Consider the following 25192-nt stretch of genomic DNA (forward strand, 5'->3'; position numbering starts at 1 on the left):
GGTTCAGCCTCAGCCCGTTCTCCTGCATCCACTGCAGTACAGTCCCCAGGCAGCGCTGAAGGGACAGAACGGCATCTCCTGCAGTTGGTGTAAAGGAGATGTAGAGCTGAGTATCATCAGTGTACTGATGACACTGTGCTCCACACCCCCTGATGACCCCACCCAGCGGCCTCATAGATGTTGAACAGCATTGGGGAGATAATTGACCCCTGTGGAATCCCACAATTGAGACTCCACAGGGCCGAGACACTCTCCCAAAGCTGAATGGAGCCAGGCCAATGCCAGGCCACCAATTCCCAACTTGAAGAGCCTCCCCAGGAGGGTACCGTGGTCAGTGGTATCAAAGGCCGCTGAGATGTCGAGGAAGACCAGCAGAGACGTTTTCCCCCTTTCAGCCTCCCTCAATAGGTCATCGTACAGGGCGACCAATACCATCTCTGTACCGTGGCATGGCTTGAAGGCCAATTGAAACGGATCCAGGGCATCTGTTTCATTCCGGTAGGCTTGAAGCTGATCAGCCACCACCCTCTCAACCACTTTGCTCATGAAAGAAACATTGGCAACGGGCCGATAATTGCCAATTTCATCCGCCGCCATATTAAGTTTCTTTCTTATGGGCCTAATGAGTGTCTCCTTAAGGGCAGATGGAAATCTGCCCTCAAGGAAAGACCCATTTATTATTGCTGTGGCCCAATGAATTGTTATCAGCCTAGCTGCTTTGATTAGCCAGGCCGGGCAAGGGTCAAGGGAGGAGGTGGTGACAAGGCAGCAATCAAGCGCCCTGGCCACAGAATCAGGCGTGACAGGCTGAAAGGAGTCAAAGGTTACCGGGCAAGACGGAGCGCTGGATATCTCTGCTCGAATCACTGTGTTCAAAAAAGGAGAGAGGTCCTGGCAGATGGCCTCCACTTTAGATTTTGAAAATGCTGCAAATTGGTCTGGGAGGCCCGCCACTCAGACCATTTCCGGATAGATCGCGTACTATACGGAATAATTCCACCTGCTGGTTGGACGCTTCGCTTATCTGGTTAGTGAAGTATACTCGACTGGCAGCCTTTACCTTAGCCAAGTAAAGGTTAGTAGCGACCTTGACAGCTATCCAGTTATAATCCATTGGGTCCTTTCTCCACTTGCGCTCTAGTCATCTCCTAACCCGCTTCAACGCCCGGAGATCCTGGTTAAACCAGGGCGCCGGGTGGGCTCTGCGTTGGAGAGGGCGTTTAGGTGCGATCGTGTCTACAGCCCTAGCTGCGGCAGCAAACCAGCCGTCAACCAGACCCTCGACAGGAGCGCCAGCCAGGTCAGCTGTAACACCTCTCATGGCCTCCTGGAATCCAACCGGATCCAGTAGCCTTCGAGGGCGGACCATGGAAATAGGTCCCTGCTCCCTGCGAGGGGGGAGAGCCACGGAGATGTTACATTTTATTAGGTGGTGGTCTGACCATGACAAGGGGACCGATACAAGGTCAATCACCATCAGACCACGCTCACTCCAATTGGTGGAGAAAACCAGGTCTAGTGTGTGACCGCCCACGTGCGTGGGGCCGTTGACATGTTGGGACATGTTCAAGGAAGCCATGGTTTCCAAGAACTCAAGAGCTGGCCCAGAAGTCTGTGCCTCCATGTGAATATTGAAATCACCCAGAACCAGTAGCTCTGGGGATCTCAACATCGCCGCAGAGACAAAGTCCGCCAGCTCCGGTAGGGAAATGGCTGGGTCGTGGAGAGCACAGTAACCCAGCAAGATCCCAATACCTTCCCTGGCCCCTATCGACACGTGGAGAGCCTCCAGACCTGGCTTCACCACTGAGGAGCGCCTAGGAACATCTAAGATGTTTTTGTATATAATGGCTACCCCCCCCCCCGTCCCTCCAGTCTACCCTGATGCTGGGCAGCATAACCGGGTGGACAGGCGAGTGCAAGAGGAGGACCCCCCTCTCCACCTATCCATGTTTCGGTTATGCATGCCAGGTCTGCATCCTCCTCCAGGATAAGATCATAAGTCAACTGGAACTTATTGGATACAGACCTGGCATTTAACAGCATCAGTTTTAGAGTGGAGGGCAGGCTGGACTGGCTACCTCGATACTGACGGTTGACCACAGCCTCAGAACGGTGAACAGCCTTTAAACATCTGTTCACCGTTCTTCTAACACGAGCAGGGGCTGTGTCAACGCCATATCTCCCTCTGCCCGTAATCACTGTGATGTTCTGAGGCCCCCCGCTGGGAAAGCAGGCCTTCCACTCCATATCAAAGAAAAAGAAAAGAGAAAAACAAACCTAAGTTAATACAATCAAATAAATACCGAATTAAACATACAGACTAAAAAAAACAATGTGCTCAATAATTCCAATCATAAAATAAAATACATATTAGAGGGGGGAAAAAACCATTTAACGAAAAACCCAGAAAAGTTTATCCCCCACATGTAACCTTGGACTGTCCTCCTCCACTATCAGCTCTAGTCCTTTTAGTTGTTAGTGTCCTTTTAATTGTTGGGCTTAGAATTATTAAGCCTGATGTTAAAGATATTAGCGATGTTAGAGTGTAAGTCCTACCACCAGGGCGAGTTCCCAAAGCCCCAAAGGTCTCAGTAAGGGTACAGGGATCAGCAGATGGCAAAAGCAGCAATGTACAGATGGGAGGTGATGTTCTTAGAGCCATTTTCCTCCCTCAAGACACTTTTAAAGCGCCATTAGTTTCCCTAAGGGAGCAAGCGGCGGCGGGGGGGGGGGGGAGGACCTGGGAAAGGGATTGCTAACAAGGCTCCCAGCATGGCAATCTTCAGGCAATCCATTTAGAGTCCAGTCGGAAAGTTCTCATTCCCCCCGACTGCCTCTTCAGCTCTTCTCACTCCCGGGGCTCGGCACCTCATTTGTTCCCTTCCTCAGGCGTCCCCACACTTCCAAATCCCCCCGCACCTCAGGGAGCCCAGCGCTGCTCCGGCGCTACTCCGGCGGTCTCTGGCACGCCTTCCTCGGCGAGGGGGGCCTGGCTCTTATCGGAGGTCTTCCCGGTTTCTTGTCCCCCACTCCAGCAATGTCCCTCGAACTAGGTGGCGGCTTCCGAGCTCCACCAGCCACCAAAAGCCCGCGTTTGAGTTCTGGCCACCACCTGCTGGTCTCCACTGGTCTCCGTCTCGGCCTCGCCACCCGCCGCCTGCCGCCAAACCTCACGCTAGCTCGCTCACAGGCGCCTGTTTGCCACGTCAGTTCGGACCCAAAAAATAAGCCCCAATACCGGACGAGGTAAGGGGGAGGGCAGACCAAGGAGAAAAGAAGGAACAGATATGTATAAAGCCAGAAAAATAGCAGCAAAAAGAAAAAGAAGAGAGGGAAAAAAGAAACAAAAAGACAAACCCAGAGCAGCGGCAAAAACGCTATCCGCTTGCAACCGGTGCCATCTTTGTCTTTGATTTTCATTCTTGCATTGAGCAGAGGATTGGACTTTATAGCTTTATGGGCCCTTTCCTACTTATTCTATGATTCTGGGGTTCTAAACAGAGTAACCCCAAAGACTAATACTTTCAAGCTCTCTAGGGTGTTAATAGGAAATGCCTTCAACAACATTTACTTTAGTTGTACGAGCTAGCTCCAGTTAATGTAACCGAGTTAAAGTACAAGCAGACAGCGTTACATGGTTCCCCTTCCAATCTTTTACCATATTATCCTGTCAACATGTTATCGTTGGTAACTTCCCTTGAATTTTAGGTGTGATTTTCAATTAACATGTAGATGTACTAGTTGCCTGGCAACTCTCTCTTATAATATATCAGCATTATTGCTTAATGAATCTTGAGAACTGCAGTTCTGTGAGGAAATGAGGCAATCTATAGAAAAATCCTTGTCAAACTAGTTCCCATGATTCTTTTGTGGGGGGGAGTTGTGGGGCTAGCTGTAAACATTAGACTTCTCAGGCCTGGCACCATCATCCAGTTATCCTTCAGTGACTACTCTGATGCCTAAGTCTGCCGGCTCTCATTTTAATTTCCCACAATACCCACTTCAGGCATTGTGGGAAACTTAGATGGTTGCCACCTGTTTTCCCAACTCTGCTGGGAAACCTAACAAAATAGGAAGACAGCACCACTGCAGGTCACTTGGAAAAGGTCCCCTCAGACCTGAAGGTAGCCCTGATTATAAAGTACCTTCCATGTACAGTGGTGCCCCGCAAGACAATGTTAATTCGTTCTGCAAAAATCGCTGTCTTACGAAAACATCGTCTTGCGAAAATAAAAAGCCCATTGAAATGCATTGAAACCGGTTCAGTGCGTTCCAGTGGGCTGAAAACTCACTGTCCAGCGAAGATCCTCCATAGGGGTGGCAATTTTCACTGCCTGTAAAGTGGGGAATCCGTCCCTAAACACAGTGCGGAGCCATTTTAATTACCCGGCGGCCATTCTGAAACCGCCAATCAGTTGTTAGAAAAACATCATTTTGCGAAGAATCGGTTCCCGAATCAGGGAACTGATGATCGCAAAGTGAAAAAACCCTTTTAGACCATCGTTTTGCGATCGCAAAAACGTCATCGTGAAGTGGTTTCGTCGTTTAATGAGGCAATCATTAAGCGAGGCACCACTGTAAATTCATCTGTCCTGCTGTGGGATGTGGAAAGAATGAAAAGGAAAATAAGAGATGGTTTTCCACGAAAATCTGATGCACCTGCCCTGGCTTGCTTTCCTGAGGTCCTGGAGGGAGATGTTCCTGCATTTCCTTCCCAAAGAAGCAGGCACATATGTGTGCATGTGAAATAGTAAAGATTACCTCTTGAGGTGAGTGAGTTTGGGTGGCTTTCATCATAGGAGTGGCCAAAAGGACTAGAGGGCATGATATCCAGCTAGAGCTTGCCTTGCAAAAATAACAAGCAAGACAATACTGGTTCTCATTTTATCTTTATTTTTCATCACAAAGATAGATGAAGTCTTGGGGTTAGTCTTCATGCACACACCTTCCTGTCCAGATCTTTTAAAGGGGTCAGCATAATGCTGCAGCAGCAAAAAAAAAAAAGCAGATATTTTATGTAATATGGTTCTACTAACAAAATATAGAGACAGTATTTTGATGGCAAGAGGCTGAGTTACCACTACAGTTCATGGCCTCTGTGTATGGACATCTGCTTTCTAAAGTGCAGCAAAATAAGGATTTACTTAACAGTCTCCAAGGGAAGCTATTGTGTGAGTGATTTCCTGTAGCCCAGTCTCCCAGTTTGTTGAAAGATCTGACGCAGAGTGAAATCTCTAGATCATACACTTATGGCCTTTGTATTGGGGTTATGCTGTACAGTATTTATTTATGTGGCAATTATCAATGAAATGCAGATTGCTGCAAAATCCTAATTGAGGCTGGCAAAATCCTAATTGAGAGATCACATAACCCTCCTGTTACAGCAACTCCATTGGCTGCTGATCTGTTTCCAGGGACAATTCAAAGTGCTGGTTGTAACACTAAACTGCTTGGGTCCAAGGACTGTATCTCCCTTTAGGAACCTGCCCAGGTATTAAAGATCACCAAGAGAAGCCTTTTTTTTCAGCCCTACCGCCTTCACGGCTGCGTTTGGTGGGGACATGGGAGAGAGCCTTCTCTGTGGCTGCTCCTGGACTTTGAAACTCTCTCCCACAACAGGCCAAGCCGACCCCATCTTTACTGTCTTTTTGCAAGCAGACAAAGACATTTCTCTTCAGGCAAGCTTTCCCTTGGTGACTGGCTGCCTGAGAGGGGTTTTTTAAAATGAGCTGTTGTATCCTACCACTTTGATTGTGTTTTGATATTGTTTTTGGTATGGTATTTGTTTGATTCTTTTTAGTATTTGTATACTCACTGTTGTTAGCTTTTTAAATGGTCTTTTAATTATGTAAGCCACCTTGGGTCCTTTTAAAGATGAAAAGTGGGGTAAAAATATTTGAAATAAATGAAATAAATACAAGAGTCCAAGTTAAAGTATATCTGACAGATGGCTGTCTAGTTTTCTTTTTAACACCTCTAGTGTTGAAACACTTGTATAGTAATTTGTTCCATTACTGTACTGCTTCCACAGGAAATTTTCGTTGATATTCAACCAAAATCTGGCTTCCTGTAACTTGAGGCTGTTATTATGTGTCCTGCACCCTGGAATGATAGAGAACAGATCCTGTATGACTGCTTTTCAATTATTTGAAGAGTGCTTTCATATCTCACCTCAGTCTTCTTTTCTCAAGGCTAAACATATCTGGTTCTTTCAGTCTTTCCTCATAGGGCTGGGTTTCCAGATCCGTAATCATTCTTGTTGCCGTTCTTTGAAACTGTTCCAGTTTGTGTGCATCCTTCTTTATAGGGTGGTATCCAAAACTGAACACAGTACAGTACTCAAGATGAGATCTAACCAGTGTTCAACAGAGGGGAACTTTTTACTGTTTTTGAAGATGAAGACATTAACCCTCCTCCAATCATCTAGCACTTCATCCATCCTCCATTATTTCAATAAAATAACAGACAGTAGTTCTGAGAATTCTTCGGCCAATTTCTTCAGTACTCTTGGATGTAGTTCACTGGGCACTGAAGATTGGTCAAAGTAATAAGTAGAGGGAAGATTTATATGACAGGTCATTTTTTTTCAGCAGCCTGTGTTTGAACTTGTAAGTGGGTTTGGATATGTTTATGAGTAACCTACTGAGAAAGGCCAATTACTCATAAACGTGTTTAAACTTGCTTGTGGATTCAAGTATAGGTTGTAGAGAAAGTGTAAAATGTCAGAGAAATATTCCCCCTATTAATAAGGTATTGCTTGACTATTTCTCTGGCAATCTCAAGCTGCAATCCTGATCTCTCCACTTGTACTTCACATTTGTCAGGAGGGCCACAGACACTCTTTTGGGAGAAAGCCAAGTTAAAGTAAGATTGAGCACCAAAGACTGCCTGTTCTCAATGAAGCCTGTTATCATTTTGCCATCCTCACTGGGTTAATGAGTCAGTACAAATGCTGTTTTGTTGCTTTCTGCATCTCTTGCAAATTATCTCAGATCATTCTTAGTTCTTTCCTTCTTAACACCATCCCTATGGAACGTGGTGGTGCTGTGGATTAAACCACAGAAGCCTCTGTGTTGCAAGGTCAGAAGACCAGCAGTCGTAAGATCGAATCCGCATGACGGAGTGAGCTCCTGTTGCTTGTCCCAGCTCCTGCCAACCTAGCAGTTTGAAAGCATGTAAATGTCAGTAGATAAATAGGTACCACCACGGTGGGAAGGTAACAGCATTCCGTGTCTAGTTGCATTGGCCACGTGACCATGGAAACTGTCTTCGGACAAACGCTGGCTCTATGGCTTGGAGACGGAGATGAGCACCACGCCCTGGACTAAATGTCAAGGGGAACCTTTACCTTTACCTAACACCATCCCTGCAAAATTCTTTGTTACCTGTCTGTATTTTTCTTCGTGACATGGCCTTTCTTCCACTGCCTATAACAGTCCTTTTTGTTTTCAGGTCCTCTCTGATATGTTTGTGAGGCAACGTTGGCCTTTTTTATGTCTTCCACTCTTTTTTCCTTGTTGGAAATGTTTGTAGTTGTGCCTTTAGAATTTCTTTTTTAGAATTTCCTTTTTAGGAAACTAACACTTGGGATGGATGAAATACAGTACAGAGCCCACCCAATAAAATATATTGAAAATGAGGAGCCTACACTTGAGAGGAAAGAAAAGAGGAAAGGGAAAGAAATGAAAGCTTTGTGTTAATGTGTCTCAGGGAGACTATGGTGGTCATGGGATGGAGAGAGAGGTTTTTTTTTTCAGAATGCAACAAAACACTGTGCTATGAGTTTCTGTAAATTGATGTCCCCCCTGTTTCATTATGGCCTTACAGAAGTGGAAGTGGTTGACTGGACAATGGAAGCTGTCAGCCTGTGAAGGGCAGTAAAAGAGTGAGAACATGTGGATTGCTGCAGCTGATGAGTCATCAACATCCTACTTGGTCTACAGCAGGCTTTCTTTGATGTAGTTGATCCACAAAATCCGTTCTTGCTTCCTTCCTGGGACATACAGTTCTGAAAAAGAAATTTGGGTGATAGTAATTTCTGTAGCTAACAGGTACATTTAGAATATTCTGTTGAATAAAAATGGAGCATGTGCAAAATCTTTGCCTATAACCCCTACCGGAATAGCAGTTATAACCAGTTTATAACAGTGTATGCAACTCTTACTTTGATTGTAAAATTATTTTTATTTATTCATTCCTTCATTTATTTTAAATATTTTACCCCACCTTTCTCCTTTAAAAAGGACCCAAGGGAACTCACATCATTAAAAGAGACTATTTAAAGCTAAAAACAGTAAATATACAAATATTTTAAAAGGGATCAAGCAAATAGCACACAAATGGTTATCTACAGTTTAAAAAGAGAGAGGCATGAATAGTAAGTAAACTGCCATGAACCCAAGAATATATATGATTTTCTTTTGTTCTTGCTACAAACTTTTTCGCCTATAAAAAGCTTTAGATTCCCCATCCCCACTCCAGGATAGCCAAAATGCAAAGGTAAATTTTAAACAGGCTCTTGAAATAAGTAGTTTACCATCCATACAGAGTTAAGTAGTATTTGCTAACTGTACTTTTCTTCTGGAATTCCTTGAACTTGAGCACATTAGCATGAATACCAGGGTGAGGCTGGCTCTACAGAAGTTTGCCCCCATGTTCTTGAATGAAGTTGAAATGATTTTCATTCGCCGGGATGGCACCAGAAGGGCAATCCAGGGCACTCTCTGCTTGTAGCTGAAGGCAATTTGAACATTTACTGTTTACACAGAACATTCCTCTCTCATTCTCTCTGATTTTTTTTAACGCAGCTGTTGAGTTTCAGATCTTTGTGCACTACCCCATTTGATTTTTTTAAACAACTTTGCCTGTCATCTGTTACTTCACTCTGCATCTTTCTAAATCATTGCTCCACTTATTTTAATCTTGCACCCTTTCTGAAAATGTTTGTAGTTGTGCTAGGGGAATTTAGAGTGATATGTCCCTGAAGCAGTTTCTGACTGCTGTGTAGGACACTGGTACAAATCTAGGAGAAGCAAGGACTCTGTTGACATAAACATGGCCACTGGAGGGGAAAAGGGATCAAAGCAATCCGGCAGCCGATCGCTTTGATCCCTGCTTTCCCTCCTCTTGCTGTGCCCCTGGGCATAGCAAGAGGAGGGAAGGCAAACAAAAGATGATCCGACAAATGATGAATTGATTAGTTGATCATCAGGTCACTGGGGGGCAATTCGTGGTTCATCCCCATCTCTAGTTGTGAGTCATTGTGCAGACTGTTTTTGTAATTAGTATAAACAAACTATTATTACATTGATTTCTGTTGATAAAAAGTTAATACAATAAAAATGCAATAAAATATAAAAATATTGGTTTTACGGGACTTGAGTAAACTTCCTCCTCCTCTTTCTTTTACTACTATAGAAGTGGGCAATCAAATGCCCTGTCTTCCACTTCAACCCATTTATTTGTGTTAGCTCAGCTTGCAGACATCAGACTTGGTTCTCCTCCTCCTCTTCTATCTTGTTATGGAGCCAATAGCTAAGAAAGGGCAGGAAGCAGATGTCAGAGCTCACCTTTCTAAATCCCTTTAGGGCCCAGCATCTCCAGAGGGTATGCTCCAAATTACATAAAGGGGTGGAGAATCCTCTGACTAAACAAAAGAGTGGGGAAAAACAGGCTCTGCAGTTCCTTACCTTCTAATTTGGTGAGCAAGAAAGCAAAGGTGACAACAGCATAGTTGCAACAAATGTGTTTCCCAAAAGAATAGATTAGCACTGGGCTCTGGGGCATGCAGGGTTCCAGCAGCAGGAGTGGAAACAGTGGGCGCTATTTTAGAGGCAGTGCTTTTTAAAAATAAACAATTTCCTTTGCCTTCTCTATCGTTTCTTGGAAGTGTCCAGTTACTTTGTCCCGAGATTGATGGAAAATCTTGTCTAATAGAACTTTCAGCTGTGGTTGAGATCTCTGTTCACAGTGGAGTAGGAAGCGAAATTTAAAATACAGGTATCATCATCCTGCTTTCCCAAAGAGGTTTTCATTGTGTACAAATAGTTTTGCATATTTTGTCATGTTAACATGCCTAAACTCCCTTTCCCGAAGTTTTGAGAATCTCATACCCAGGATCTCCAACTTTCATCTTTACAGATAGAATACATATGTCAGTTTAATTACTGTCTAAAACATGAGTATAGCAAAAGAATATAAGTATCCATCCTCAATTAATAGGATTTAAATAAGAACTCAACTTCGCTTTTCCAACACTCTGATTTATTCATTTCCTTTTAAAATACAACATGACAACCAAAAGGTGAAGGGAATTAAAAAATAAAATAAGAAGGTGGGCATATGTGTGTTGGATGCCTCAAGAACTGGGTACTGCGATGTTTAATTAAATATTGTTAGAAAGGAAGAAAAACATCATGTCACAGCATTAAAGAGCCTTGTTAGTCCAGTCTAGTCCATTGTCCAGTCAAGCAACGGTCACTTCAATACCAGGAGTACTTGAGACCAATAGATCTCTCCCACTTCTATTCTCCTGCTGTTGGTACTAGCTTATCACTTCAGAACCATATCTGTTGAGCTTCTCCTGAATAGAAAGCCCTGCAAGTGTAGAAAGGCAGGATTCTGCCACTTGTGCAAGTTCTGCTTTTGTTCAAGTGGTGATTTACATAAAGCAGTGGTTCCCAATCTTGGGTCCTCAGATATTCTTGGACTAAAATTCCAAGAAGCCTTCATCACTAGCTGTGCTAGCCAGGATTTCTAGGAATTGCAGTTAAAGAATGACCTGGTGATCCCAGATTGGGAACCAATGCCATAAAGAAAACTTGGCTTTCACTAGTGCAGCACTTGTGCAAGCAGTGCAATCTTGTGTTAATGCACTGGAGTAACCTTGAGTTACCACATTAGATAATTCCGGAGGGGTAACTTTGTTAGTCTGCAATCTTTAGCAGCAGAGACAATGAAGGGTCCTGTGATGCCTTGAAGGCTTCAGATGTTTTATTTGGCATAAACCTTTATGGGTTCCTTTGATGTATAGCTTGGGTAGATAGACATATGGAGAGCAGGGGAATCGAAAATGAAATAGATACACAAAAAGTGTAAGATGGTAGTCTCAACAGTGATTGTGAAGACTTGTTTATCAGGCTTTGGGATGTAGAAGGTACAGATCTGAGTGATGGTTGTTAAAAGAGTCATTCAAAGATCATTGGTGGCTGACTACATCCAGGCATAGATAAGCAGATTAATGACACATGTATTGTCAAAGAAGTGTAAGTGAAATATATGGCCTACACAGTTGGTTCAGGATTAAAAACAGAGGGGTACATATGCAATAGGAATATAAAAATTAGAAGTAGAATTTCCTGCCAAACTGTTGGTTATACAACACACAACAGCTGGATGGTAAAATCTGCATAGATGAACTGATTCACAGCACAGATGCATTTGAAGCACCTTTCTGTCCACATTTGAAGCACCCGCCTGTACGTACTAGGGTTGTGCCATTCCAAATTTTTAGACTGCAAATCACATATGTTAGTGAGATAAAAATTAAAACCAAGGGAGACAAAGTTGAGACCCTCAATGTTCTTAGTCATAGATTCCTTTTGGAACCCACCTTTGGATTTCTTTTGTTCAGGGATGGTCAGAAACAGTGTCCAGGGAGTTCTCTCCCACTGCTTCCTGAATATTACTGTTCCCAGTGTCAAATTTGTGACAATTTCTTCCTTATCCCAGGAACTGGGTTATTTGTCCTTTGCATATAAATCACGGATGATCTGGTACTCTATTATTTTGAGCAATTCCTTTTGAAAGCCATCTGAGCTAGGAGAGATCATTACATCTCTGACAATGAATTCCATGAGTGACTGAATTAGAATTCCCTTTTGTTTATCTTGAATCTTTTGGTATATGACTTCTTTAGATGACACCCCCCCCCAAGGTCTCCAGTTTTGATGTTGTGAGCAAGCAAGCAAGCAAGCTTTGTAGGATACTAGAAAGACTAACACTGCATCATCTAATGAAAAAGAAAAAGAATTAGAATTGAGAGAGACCTTGAACTAAGGAAGTGACTCATTTGCTGGAAAAAGGGCATGTGAGGCATATAAGTGAGAGTAACCTTGAAAGGCAGAGTTTGAAGATATAGGCTAAAGGTGAATCTGAGCTCAGAATTACTTGTAAAAGTTACATCAGAGTTTTAATCTCGTTTCATGTACTACTATTTTTTATTACTCTGCATTTATAAATTATAAATGTGATCTGCAGACTAGCAAACTATGCCTGTGTGGTATTAGGCAAAAATGAGAATATACATGAGGAGAAAAATGAGGGATGAATTTGCAGTGCACAGACAGGATACAGTTTGAAGGCAGGGAGAAATTTTCTAGGTGTTGGAGTTGGCTAAAGAGTATGAATGTTGTGGTGTGGTAGTTAAACTGCAGTATTGCAGTGAAGACTGTGTTCACGCTAGACTCAGCCTCCCACACTTCCTAGGTAGAGAAATCAAGTACCCAGCTCCCTGGTTTGGGGGCAATGTATAGGCTGCATAATTTAAATTGTAAATCACCCAAAGAGTGCTTTAAGTGTTATGGGACAGTATTTAAGCAACACATTTTGTTTTTTATTATGTGCCTTCAAGTCAGAACTCAAATGGGGTTTGGAAAGTAAGGAAGATATTTAAGGAGTGGTTTTACCAGTTCTACACATCGAGTGAGCTTCCATGACTGTGGGGGAATTCAGATCCAGGTCTCCTGAATCCTCTGTCCACTACACTGGTCTGGGTATCAAAGAATAGGAATAGAAAGAAGAAAAAGATAAAGGTATGAAATGTAAGGGGTACAACAGGGTCTTGTTGTTGTTGTTTAGTCGTTTAGTTGTGTCCTACTCTTCGTGACCCCATGGACCAGAGCACTCCCGGAGTTGTGTCAAATTCATGTTGGTTGCTTCGATGACACTGTCCAACCATCTCATCCTCTGTCGTCCCCTTCTCCTCTTGCCCTCACACTTTCCCAACATCAGGGCCTTTTCCAGGGAGTCTTCTCTTCTCATGAGATGGCCAAAGTATTGGAGCCTCAGCTTCAGGATCTGTCCCTCCAGTGAGCACTCAGGGTTGATTTCCTTTATAATTGATAGGTTTGTTCTCCTTGCAGTCCAGGGGACTCTCAAGAGCCTCCTCCAGCACCACAATTCAAAAGCATCAATACTTCGGCGGTCAGCTTTCTTTATGGTCCAGCTCTCACTTCCATACATCGCTACAGGGAAAACCATAGCTTTCACTATGCGGACTTTTGTTGGCAAGGTGATGTAGACAAGGTTTGTCATCGCTTTTCTCCCAAGAAGCAGGTGTCTTTTAATTTCGTGGCTGCTGTCTCCATCTGCAGTGATCATGGAGCCCAAGAACGTAAAATCTGTCACTGCCTCCATTTCTTCCCCTTCTATTTCCCAGGAGGTGATGGGACCAGTGGCCATGATCTTAGTTTTTTTGATGTTGAGCTTCAGACCGTTTTTGCATTCTCCTCTTTCACCCTCATTACAAGGTTCCTTAATTCCTCCTCACTTTCTGCCATCAGAGTGGTATCATCTGCATATCGGAGGTTGTTGATGTTTCTTCCGGCAATCTTAATTCCGGTTTGGGATTCCAACAGGCTCTGCTTAGAATAAAAATAGTTTTTAATCAAGATCCAATATTGTTGAATGAATTGAAGACTACCTTTTGTAAAAATTTAGTTGGTCTTCACATGTCTTTGCAGATTTGGCTTCTGACTCTCCTCCATGTCTTGCATATTCCTATCATTGTCTGCAAAATGTTATTAATATGAAGATGAACTGGAAGCAGTTTAGTTGCCATGATAGGCACTTGTGTTTGTATAGCTGTGATCAAGATGCTTATCTAGACCATGGCTGCTGCCATCCTGCATGTAGCAAGTTTTTCTAGCAATGTGCACATGGATGTTACCATTTTTATTATTTAAACTGTGGACTAACTCCATTATTTCTGAATGGAGATGTATTCTAGAGAAAACCCTAGGAGAGAATGAATGGTGATACTGGCCTCTGATAATGCCATATTGTCTTATTCTTTTCTGTACAAACATTTCATCAAGTCTGATTGTACAAATACCAAAGCATTAATATTGTATGACAGAGCAAACATATGTAGATGGATAATATACAGTATACACATGAGCCTAAGAAAAGGGTGGGTACACCTTTGTTAGAACACTAAAATCTCATAAACAGAAGCTAACTTTGTATTCCTCTGGAGTCTTCATCAGACTGCACATTACAAAGTGGGTAGTGGTGGTGAAGAAGAAACATCAAATTTCCAAAATTCATGGCCAGATGTATAAAGCAAATTCCTTTGTTGAAAGCAACTTCCAAAGTGGGGCTCTGCAATGAAAGCTGAACTCTGGAATGCCCAGCCTGATTAAAACTCCGGTGAAGTCAAAAGCTGGCTTCTGTTTGTGAGATTTTATTGTCTAATAAAGGTATCACCACCCCGTCTTTGTATTGTGCAGAAGGACCACACAGCTTTTTTCTTGATCATGTTTGCAGCTGAAGTGTGTTTATAGATAGTATCTCAGAAATGCCTTGTTTATTAAGTTACAGATTTTCAATTCTTTTTAAATGTTTTTAATCTTGATATACTCTTGATATGTTTAATTGGTTTAATATGATATTTAGTGTTTTTAAAATTGTTGATTTCTCTGTGGTTTTAGTTGTTGTGAGTCACCTTCGGTCCCCAAGCAGGAGAAAAATGGCATATAAAAATTATAAACAAACAAAAAAATCCTTACAACCACCATCTTTTTGTTTTGCAGCCATATAGAGCAAATTACAACATGGCAAGATCCTCGAAAGACTATGACCCAGCCACTGAATCATATGAGCCATCAGCCTTCAGCCGCTTCTACCCCAGTATCACAACGATCAATGGCAATGTCGCAGCCCAACCTTGGTGAGTAACAGGATGTTTAGGAAAGGGGCTATATGAAAGCAACAGGATTCCAGTTTATAAATGACTGCCCCTGCCCAGAGGACCTTATTTATTAACAATTGACATGGTGTGTAGAAGAGGATGTACAGTCTCTTGAGATTCATAATCTCACTGCAGTACCCTCTTTTCTTATTTAAGGCTCATAGCTCCTCAGGAGGCAATATCAAAGTGGGCTCAAGACATTTTGCTACCTGAGGCATTAGCAAGACACTCCTTAACCCCAGTCAAGTGTGCCGTACAATGCTAGACGTTGTTTCGGAAGCTAAGACACTGGAGTTAAATCCAACATTAGTCCTACCTAGAATAGATGCATTAAAATGTATGAGATCCATTAGTTGCAACTAATTTATATCCCATTGATTTTTGTGGTTCCATTATACATAGGACTTAGGTTGGAGGTTACCCCACAAAATCTATAAAATTTCTTTCCCTTTACCAACATTAAAAATACAGTGGCTGAAATCCTGTTGGTGCTGTTCTGCATTGACAAGGTTGATGACACCATCAGTCAGAGCCTTTTATTGCTAATTAGAAGTTTCTGAGATTCTGAAGCTCTTTAGTGATCCATTTTGTCCTGGAGAAGCCTTTGGGGGGCCTTAGGGTAGGTAAATCTTTACCTAAAAATCATTGCTGCCAGTCCCAGTCCATCTGACAGCAATTTTTGGATATTAAAGAGGTCCCTCCCCCTGTCCTGATGCTCCCAAAGGCTTCCCCAGGACAAATCTGATCCTTAGGGAACCTCCAAATATGGGCAAGGAGAGTAAAAGGCTGCAGCTGATGAAATAATTAATAGTTTCCTGCTCTTCCACGACATTTCTAGTTAGCTGCTTCAGTCTGTCAATAGCAAAGCTATAACGACATTTCTTTCATGGCTCTGTATGTCTCCCTAGGGTAGCCTTTAAAAAAAAAAAGGAAAGCAAAAAAACAAATACAGCCAGACAGATCCATAGATCTGAATAAAGGTAAATTGGTAGAGCCACTTAAAAGGCCACAGAAATATTCAAGGAGGTTAAATAAGGTTAGAGAGGAAGGAAATCTCATCCTCTCTGTTCTTGTTTTTCCATAGCATGATGAACAATTTTGGGAAACTAAAAAATATGCACATGTTTATGGCATTTTGGTTGGCCTTGATAAAGAGATATAATTGCTGGTATAACACAGTGGGTTGGAGCACCAGGCCATGGAATCAGGGGCTGAGAGTTCAGATCCCCATTGTATCTCTAGGGAAAGAGGCCTGCAAAAATCAGCCAAAGTGTATGTGGTTGATGGGGCTATGTGCCCTGCCACATGTGTGGCCTTGTGAGGGACTGGCTTACCACTTCTCAGGACTAGAAACATTGGGAGGGTCATCATAAATTAGAATCAACCTGACAGCATATAATTATTAATGAAGATACAGTATTAAGTAACTGTGTTTTTGAACAGAGTAAGTTCATGTTAGTTTTGAGTAAAAGTAAATACAATACTCACTGCCATGTAATTGTGTGAATGAATGGTTTACATCTCACAGTGTAGCTTACCCAGAGTAACTCGGAGGATAAACACATAGGTTTGCAATAGTTAATCTTTATCAGGGTTTAATCATTGTAACCTGTGCCAGAATGCTATAGAGGCTTGGGTTGTTTTAAACTAAAGGAAGCAAAACCAAGCCCCTTTCTTTGTGACAGCTTTCATAGTAACGGATATTTGGAGCATAAAGGAGTAGGGGAAGGGGATTTCTCTATGACTCATGGATAATGGTTGTGTATTGCAAACACTGAATATAAAGAATAACTCTGAGTAAACCTCAATGGCTAGGGGACAATTTAGTGAGTCATCCTGAATATTTAGTGAGCTTGTTTCCTGCCATATCCTGAGGATCAGAGTGAGTAACATATTAAAAACTGAAACTAATTCTTTACTACCTATTGCTTAACTCCAATTATGACACAGCACCATATGCACGTTACAAAGCAGCCTCAGAAGCATAATGTCAAGCCTCCTGTGGAAAAGAGAGAGAATTTTGTCATAGTCATCAGACTCAACACTGCCCTATTCCATATACTGTACATATAAACATATCCATGGCATTTGGCTGGATTGACATAGGCATTTTACAGTATTTCAAACATACTGCTTTCTCTCCACATTAATGGTGTTGTTGAGGCTTTTTGAGAAGTTATGATAGGCATCCAGATTTCAAGCATGTAGAGTGTGATAGGTTTCAGACTGCACAAATCAAAACTAACAAAAAAACCTAAAGCAATTGACTGATATTGTTTGAAAACAAATGTGAGATTGCTGTTCTATAAAAGATAGATTCACACACTTATCACAGAAACTGGAATCAAGGTAAGCTAAGCTGCAGAGTGACTGTGTGCACAGTCCCATGGTGGATCTCAATAGGGGTTCAGTACAAAGACCTATTCATGTTTCTGCTCAATGTTATTGTAAAAAGATTGCCAGATTCAGGGAAAGCCTAATCTGGAATATATTCTGACTGGTTTGGGTATTATATTGTAGGCAGTCAGGTACATTGAAGTAGGGACTTCCCCCTTGCTGACTTCCCACTTGGTGGATATATTTAAGGAGATCCAGAGGCCAGTGATGCTGACATTATGTCCTGTTGAATAAGGGAGTGGAATAAATCACCACGGAAGATCCTCTAATCATCTGAAGGTGGCCGTTTTATCTCTGTTTTTTTCAGATGGTTTTTTTTGTTAGTTCAGAATTTAAGCTACACTCCCATTTTATTGAGTTGGAACTTCTTCTTTCATGCAGCAAATTACATTACATGTCTTGCCGTTAGTATTATAATTCAAAGTTACAATTTAACAATTAAGTAAGGTTTTCCAACCTTACTTAACAGGGAACCTGATTTGTGTGTTTAACATTTGTATGGAGGCTAATCTGTCATAGCTAGGTATCTGTTTTTGCAGGCCCAAGACTCCTTTCCCTCCATGTTTTTACATTGCCTAATTTTGCTTCTGAAAACCAACAAAAGGTGCAGTTTTCTGCAAAGTCATCTCCCCTCCACCTTGTTGGAGTGAAACAGTTGGTTTTTTGAAACCAGAAGTAAACTTGTTTCATCAGGAAAGAGCCCTAAAGTTCATCAAGGATTCGGAGGTAGGGTGAAATTGGTCCCCAAGGTTAAAGCTGACAAAGAATAGAAGAATATATTTATGGAAGAGAGGGCAGGAGTCTGCATTAGCAAACACAGGAAGCTGCTTTGTCTGCACTCAGACCATTGACCCATTTGCTTCAGTATTATTTAAAACAAGTTGCCAGCCGCTCTTGGTTTCAGACTTTCCAGGACTTTTCCAGCCCCCTTTGGAGGTGCCAGGGAGTGAATGTTGTAAAACACATGTTCTCCCACTAAGCTACATCCTGGCTCTGAATTTGCAAAAGATGGTTTCCATGGATCCAGCCTGTGTAATTCCATAGTATTTAGTGTCTCTTTTGAAGTCAATGAGGAAAGGATGTGTCCCTTCTGTTTCAGCCATATCCCATTGTTGTAAAATCTGTTTTGTTGGGTTCATATCAGGCATTTTAAGCATGCAGCTTTTTGGAACAAGGCTGGAGCCCTGAAGCCAGGCCTCTTGTGCCAACTTCCTGCCAGACAAAACAAATGGAATGGAAAATGGATAAGAAGTCAAAACCACCCTTCTGGCAAAAGTCAATTCAGGCTGCACCTCTGTCTGTTGCCCCTAGGATTTCCAGCATCAGAGGAATTAAAAAATTCTTTTGAAGATGTGCCATAGACAAGGTGGAGGCTGATTTTTTTCCATGTCTGTGTCCTAGACTGCACTTCCAGTTACAAAAGTGTATGTGTGCCTCGTGCTGCTTTTCATGATAATATGGGATATCTGGCTTTCTCTACATAGTTGCTTGCTTTTGCTTTATATCAACCTTTCATCTATGTCTGCAGGGAAGTACACAAAGACAGTTATAAATGTTTTATCTGCCACAGCGTGACTAAATCACAGTATGTCATAGATGAATCTGAGATTAAAAATTAATTGAAATCTGTATTTCTTCCTAAAGAGTCATTTTGCTGTTCACATTGTGTTGGGGTCTATAGTCGATCACATACAGTGGGGTCTTGACTTACGAACGGCCCGAGTTACGAACATTTTGACTTAAGAACCGCTCTCATAGGAAAATATTGACTTGACTTACATACTTAGATTTGAGTTACGAACTGAAAAAAAACCACGTGGGAGGCAGGGAAAGTGCAAAATGTGAACTTTCAGTTAACTGTTGGCCAGTGAAAAGGGTGCCTGTCTGCTTCCTCACTCCTCCCAGCGTTTGGAGAGTGGATTGGGAGACAGTCTTCAGACTGCCTGGTACGGTACTGCCTGGACTGTATTTTCCCTGCCTTCCCTGAACCTTTCTTGACCTAAGAAAAAAAGAAACAAAATATCCCCCTCTAGTGGCAGAAGGCGGAATAGCAGCTTCCCATTAGTTTCTATGGACGGAAAAGAGCAGATACGGATCAAATGGTTTTCAATGCATTCCTATGGGAAATGCAGATTTGACCTGCGAACTTTTTGACTTGACCAATACAGATTAAGTTCTCAAGTCAAGACCCCACTGTACTGTATATGTGTGAGGTAAGTGTCTGTAGAGAACCAGTGTGGCGTAGTGCATAGGATGTTGGAATAGGACTCAGGAGACCTGGATTCAAATACCTGCTTGGCCATGGAAACTCATTGGTAGATGGTACTGGTAAAAGCAATTCTTAAATATCTCACGTACTTTGAAAACCCTAATAGGGGTCATGAGCCAAATGCCAGAAATAATTTGATGTCACTTAACGCATAGACATCTATAAGTCTTTTCTCCATGTGAGAGTTATTTAAAAAAAATCCTTGCAGGACTTTAAGAAAACCTGTCTTTTGAGATTTTTAGCAGCATGTGTCTATTCTGTAGTTTATCAGTTATGTATATAATTCTAGTCCTTAGAGCAAGAATACTTCCACAAATCTCCTCATGCAGTTTATATTCTGTATTGATACTGAAACAGTCCTATCCTGAATTTCAATTACTTTTTCCTACTAATATGGTTATATATAAGGAATAGATGTTTAGACTATAAGGCAGTTTGTATTTTAGAGTTTTATTGGGAACATTCTCAATGATAAACAGTTTGGTTTTTCTGTTCCTGGTTGTCATTGTGTGTACATTTTTACTAATGTGCTCCATCGTTCTGTCTACGCAATGCCCCTGAAAGCAGGATTTATTCCAAGATATGGCTGACTTCACTGATCTTTTTCTATGGACCCAGAGTTCTTCTCCACTTCACTTTTCTTTGAAAATGAGGGCCAAATAAGATCAGATATCAGAAATAGGTAATTGGATGTTCCATCTCTAAAAATGCTAGCAAACAGAGCAGAGGGTTGGCAGACATCAGGCTAGTAGTATCATTAATCCTGAGATCTTAGTGTCTGTCTCTTGGAGCCTTCTCATAGAGAAAGTTGGGTGATAGCAGATGACTCTTTTGGTGGAAGTAATGCTCGGATGTTGAGGTACAATAAGCTCTCAGGTTTTCTTTCCCAGACTGTCTCTGTCCCTTGCTTTCTATTTGGGATGTCTTGTTGAATTAGATTGGTACAGTATATTAATTCCATTATGCATCATTGTGCTACACACTTGTTACTTTCATTATTTGAACCAGCTAGGCACAACAATCCATTTAAAAGCCCCTCTTAGATCCAGACTCTACACAGAGATTGGTGGCCCATATTTATGCATGCCTTGGATAGAAGAGGGAATTTAATTAGTGCTCCCTGACCCACTCCATCACAACTGAGTACATTTAATCACTGCTCCTCATTCACCCATCTTAATGCTGAAGATCAAAGACAAGTGATGTCTAGTAGAATCTTCCCTTCCTTTACATTTCCTAAAAGGTCAGCTCTGGAATAAAAACAACATGTGAAGGCTTTTCATTTGGGTAGCCAGAGACCAAAGAGGACAAGGCCCCTTGGAGCTTGTGTTCCGTGTATCACTCATGTGTTCCTTTCCCAGAGATCTTGTTGGCACTGAAATGTCCCCACTGATGGCTGGTTTGCCTTTTTTTTCCAGTTGGCAATTCAGCTACAGCAGAAAGAGGCTAAGCTCCCCACCCCACTGCCTGCTACTTTTCCAGCCGGAAAAGAATTCCTGTATGTATGTGACCTCTATACTTGGCAGTCTGCGCTGCTGGCTGCCAGGTCGGCTCTAGGCCGCTGTAGTCCTTGCTGTGATGTGATTGATGGGAGGCAAGTGGAGAAGCTTGTCTGAAGTTCAAGCTGGATGGCAGGTTTCGAAGTCCTCAAGAAGCCCAGGATTATCGCGCCACTTCTCAGACACTGGGAGAGTTTTCTTCGTTAAAATATTTTCTCCTCTTCATTTCCGTCATCAGTGTTTGCTAGCCTGCATGGCACAGAAAAAAAGGGAGACTTAGACTGGCTTCTTGTGTCCAAATAGCAGCAGGGCAGCTGCTTAAAATGCAGCTTTCTAAACAGAGCTTCTGGTGACAATTTCTCTTTAGAGACAGATCTTGTGGCACCTTCATGTCCAACGAGAAATGGCACTAGTGCTTCATACCAACATTTCAGGATGGGTCTGCCTTTTACTCCAGTCAAGAACTGACCCTGTATTGCCACATAAATTTTCATGATCCAGAGCATACTTCATCAGATGTATTAAATATTATTCTCAGTACTCAGATTATATAAAAGGTACACATACACAGGGGACATGGTGGCGCTGCGGGCTAAACCGCAGAAGCCTGTGCTGCAGGGTCAGAAGACTAAGCAGTCGTAAGATCGAATCCACACGACGGAGTGAGCTCCCGTCGCTTGTCCCAGCTCCCGCCAACCTAGTGGTTCGAAAGCATGCAAATGCAAGTAGTTAAATAGGGACCACCTCCTCGGTGGGAAGGTAACAGCGTTCCGTGTCTTAAGTCGCACTGGCCATGTGACCACGGAAGATTGTCTTCGGACAAACGTTGGCTCTGTGGCTTGGAAATGGGGATGAGCACCGCCCCCTAGAGTCGAACACGACTGGACAAAAATTGTCAAGGGGAACCTTTACCTTTACCTTTACACATACACAGAGGTATTGAGAAAGGTAGAATAGGCTCTCTGTGGGATTTTGGCAATTTCAGAACACCAATCAAAAAAGGCAATTTAACAGAGAAATGGTTTGCAGTGAAAAGTGAAAAGTGCCAAGCAATACTTTTGAAGCAAACGTTCCATACCCTGCAGTTGTGTAGAGGATGTGTCTTTCAGATGTCGTGAGGTTCAGAATTGGATCTAGTAAGGCCACCATATCCGTGGGATCAGTACCCATGGTTTCACTTATCTGCTGCCTGAAAATATTTAATTAAAATCCCCAGAAATGCAAGTTTCTAAGATGTATTATCAGAACTGTCTACTAGAAGGAATCAGAGATTATGCTATATATAGGGTTTGTATATCCACAGTTTCTGGCATCTACGAAGGTCTTGCAACTCATCCCTTGCAGATACTGTGGTTCTACTGTACATGCATTATTCCTTTCAGAGATAAGAAGAGTCAAGTTACTGTGAATTCACTACAATGAATTCTTTCAAGTGGCCACTCACATTGTTTTTCATGTGACAGTTTTCTCACTCAGGATAGTAATTAGACTGATTTGCAAAAATGGTTACTATAAAGAGAAACAAGTACAGTGCACTTATATACGTAACAAGTGTATGCATGTTTCATGTGATATCTCTCAGCAAACAAATCCTGAATAAGCTTGATGTGTGCAGATAAGTAATGCTGGCTACATCATTGTGATTTTTAAAAAATGTAATGTGGAGTGATAAATTATATATATATATAAATTATATATATAATTGCTAAATGGGAAGAACATTCATTTTATATAATGTACAATTAAATATACAATTTTTATACAATTAAAATGCAGTGTAAACCCATGTAACAAGAATAATAAGTAAACTATACTTTCTGTATCCTGTGGATGGTAGGGCATGTATGTTTCAGATGTGGTGATGTTCAGATTTGGATACATGCATTAGTGCTGTGTAATTCTCAGGAATAAGAAGACCCAAATTATATTTGCTAAAGCTGGTGTTTGGTACCACATAATTGAAATTTTGAGCGGGAACATCTTATCCTCTTGCCCATCCTCTGCTATATCTGTGTTCCACCTGTGCTTCAAAAACTCTTCCTGTTTCAAGCTGCGCTGATCACTTGATACCCTGAAATGAACTGACAGGTGCCAGATGGCATTGGGATGAATAACACAATTAGAAGCTCTTTTCTGGTGAAGAAAGTATAATTTATAAGACAATCCAAAGCACTTCTGGCTATTTCATTTAAATGCCTTTCTACCCAAATGATAACAGACCTGACTCTGAAAGATTTTGCTCACAATCAATTTAGACTTTCCTGCTTTCTCAAATGCATGCAGAAGTGTTAAAATAGAGCAGAATATCAGTGTGATATAGTGGGTGGAAAACCCTTGAGTTAAATCCTTACATAGAGTGCAACTAGATGTCTGAATTATTCCAAACTGAATCTGTCTAGATCATGCTAAAAATGGTTTTGTCATTTGGGGCAATCCTTGAATCCAAATGCAGGGATTGACCACACTGCACCTCAAGCAACCTTGTTTAGCATGATCTCTAGACTGATCTTCTTTCCATTTAAAGGAAAAAGTGAAAAACAGAAACAATTCCTCACTTTTCTCCTCCTCCATGCTTTTCCTAAGCTGTTTAATGATCTTGAGAAATGGAAAGCTTCCTTGCTGCTTGTCTGTGGAGGGGAAGGGAGAGGAAGTTTTCCATTTCTTTTTAATTGTTGCCAACTGTCACCGTTTTTTTATCAACTACAAACAAATATATAAAATACAATACAAACACCTGAAACCCTCCCCCCCCTTTGAGGACAGAGATTCAGACCTCATTGCATCTCAACTTTTCGAAATTCCGGAGAGCATTGAAAGCAGAAAAAAAGAAAAATAAAACCCATCAATCATTTTGCCCTATCTTCAGATCTGTCCCTGGGCCCAAACATGTATTAAGTTCCAGCTTTGTTTTGCATAGTCTCTTGGTTGGTCTCGTAGTGCTTCTGATAATGTATCTAATTCTGTAATGTCCAACAGCTTCTTCAGGAACTCCTCCATTGTAAGTATGTCTTCACTTTTCCATTTTTGGGCCCAGAGTAACCTAGCTGCTATCAATATATACATCATATATACATGTTTTTATATATGTAAATTGTGTACATTTTAAATTGTTTCTATTTCTATGTTGTGAGCTGCCCAGAGTAGACCATTTCTAGATGGGTGGCATAGAAATGCAATAAATAAATAAATAAATAAAATAAATAAACAAACAATATTTGATTTTCTTATCAGTAATTTCTGGCATAATATTTAATAGTGCTATTTTGGGTTTAAAATTTAATTTCTTTTGAATGATTCCTTTTATTATTTCCCACAACTGTAACCAATAAACCCTGGCTTTTTCATATGACCACCACATATGGTAATAGGTTCCTACTTTTTTTTACATTTCCAACAGATATTGCTGCTACCTTCTGACATTTTTGCCAGTTTTGTAGAAGTATAATGCCATCTGTAAAACATTTTGAAATCTAAATCTCTTAGATTTAATGGCTTAATCATTTTATAACCATCTTTCCACATCATCGTCCAGTGATCAATGTCAATATTATAACCGAAATTACTGGCCCATTTTATCATTGTTTCCTTTACCCTCTCGTTGTCCAGTTCATATTCCAATAAGTATGTATACATTTTCTTTATTATTTTCTCATCAGTGTAGTTTATCTACCTGTACTTCATCTTCAAAAAAGCCCAAATTTCTGTCTTTTCTATATCTTGATTCTAATTTATTCAATGACTATCAATCTGTTGCCACCCCTAGTTCCTCTAATTCTTGCTTACTTTTTATATTTTGTTCTCTGTTAAGTAATTCTTTGTAGGTTAACAACAATCCTTTCTGATTCAACACTTTCATCGTAAAGGCTTCTATAGGGGCTACCCATAATGGAATTTTCTTGTATGTTTGTGCTCGAAATTTATACCACACTAGACCCAATGCTTTCCTTACAATATGTTCCATAAAGTGTGATTGTTCCTTATATTTCCCATACCACACATATGCATGCCAGCCCATGCTTAAGTCATGCCCTTCTAGTTTTAGTAATCTTTGGT

At 41.4% G+C, this 25192-nt stretch overlaps 1 protein-coding gene across 1 annotated transcript in view; it reads left to right on the forward strand.

Moving 5' to 3' along the window:
- Positions 1-25192, forward strand: part of WWTR1 (WW domain containing transcription regulator 1) — a 114535-nt gene that overhangs the window by 52726 nt on the left and 36617 nt on the right. The window contains exon 2 of the mRNA XM_020781870.3: positions 14817-14953. Coding sequence (XP_020637529.3) covers positions 14817-14953 — 137 coding nt within the window. The remainder of the gene's footprint in view (positions 1-14816; positions 14954-25192) is intronic.

Source organism: Pogona vitticeps, chromosome 3 (assembly GCF_051106095.1).
Source record: "Pogona vitticeps strain Pit_001003342236 chromosome 3, PviZW2.1, whole genome shotgun sequence".
NCBI classification, from domain to species: Eukaryota; Metazoa; Chordata; class Lepidosauria; order Squamata; family Agamidae; genus Pogona; species Pogona vitticeps.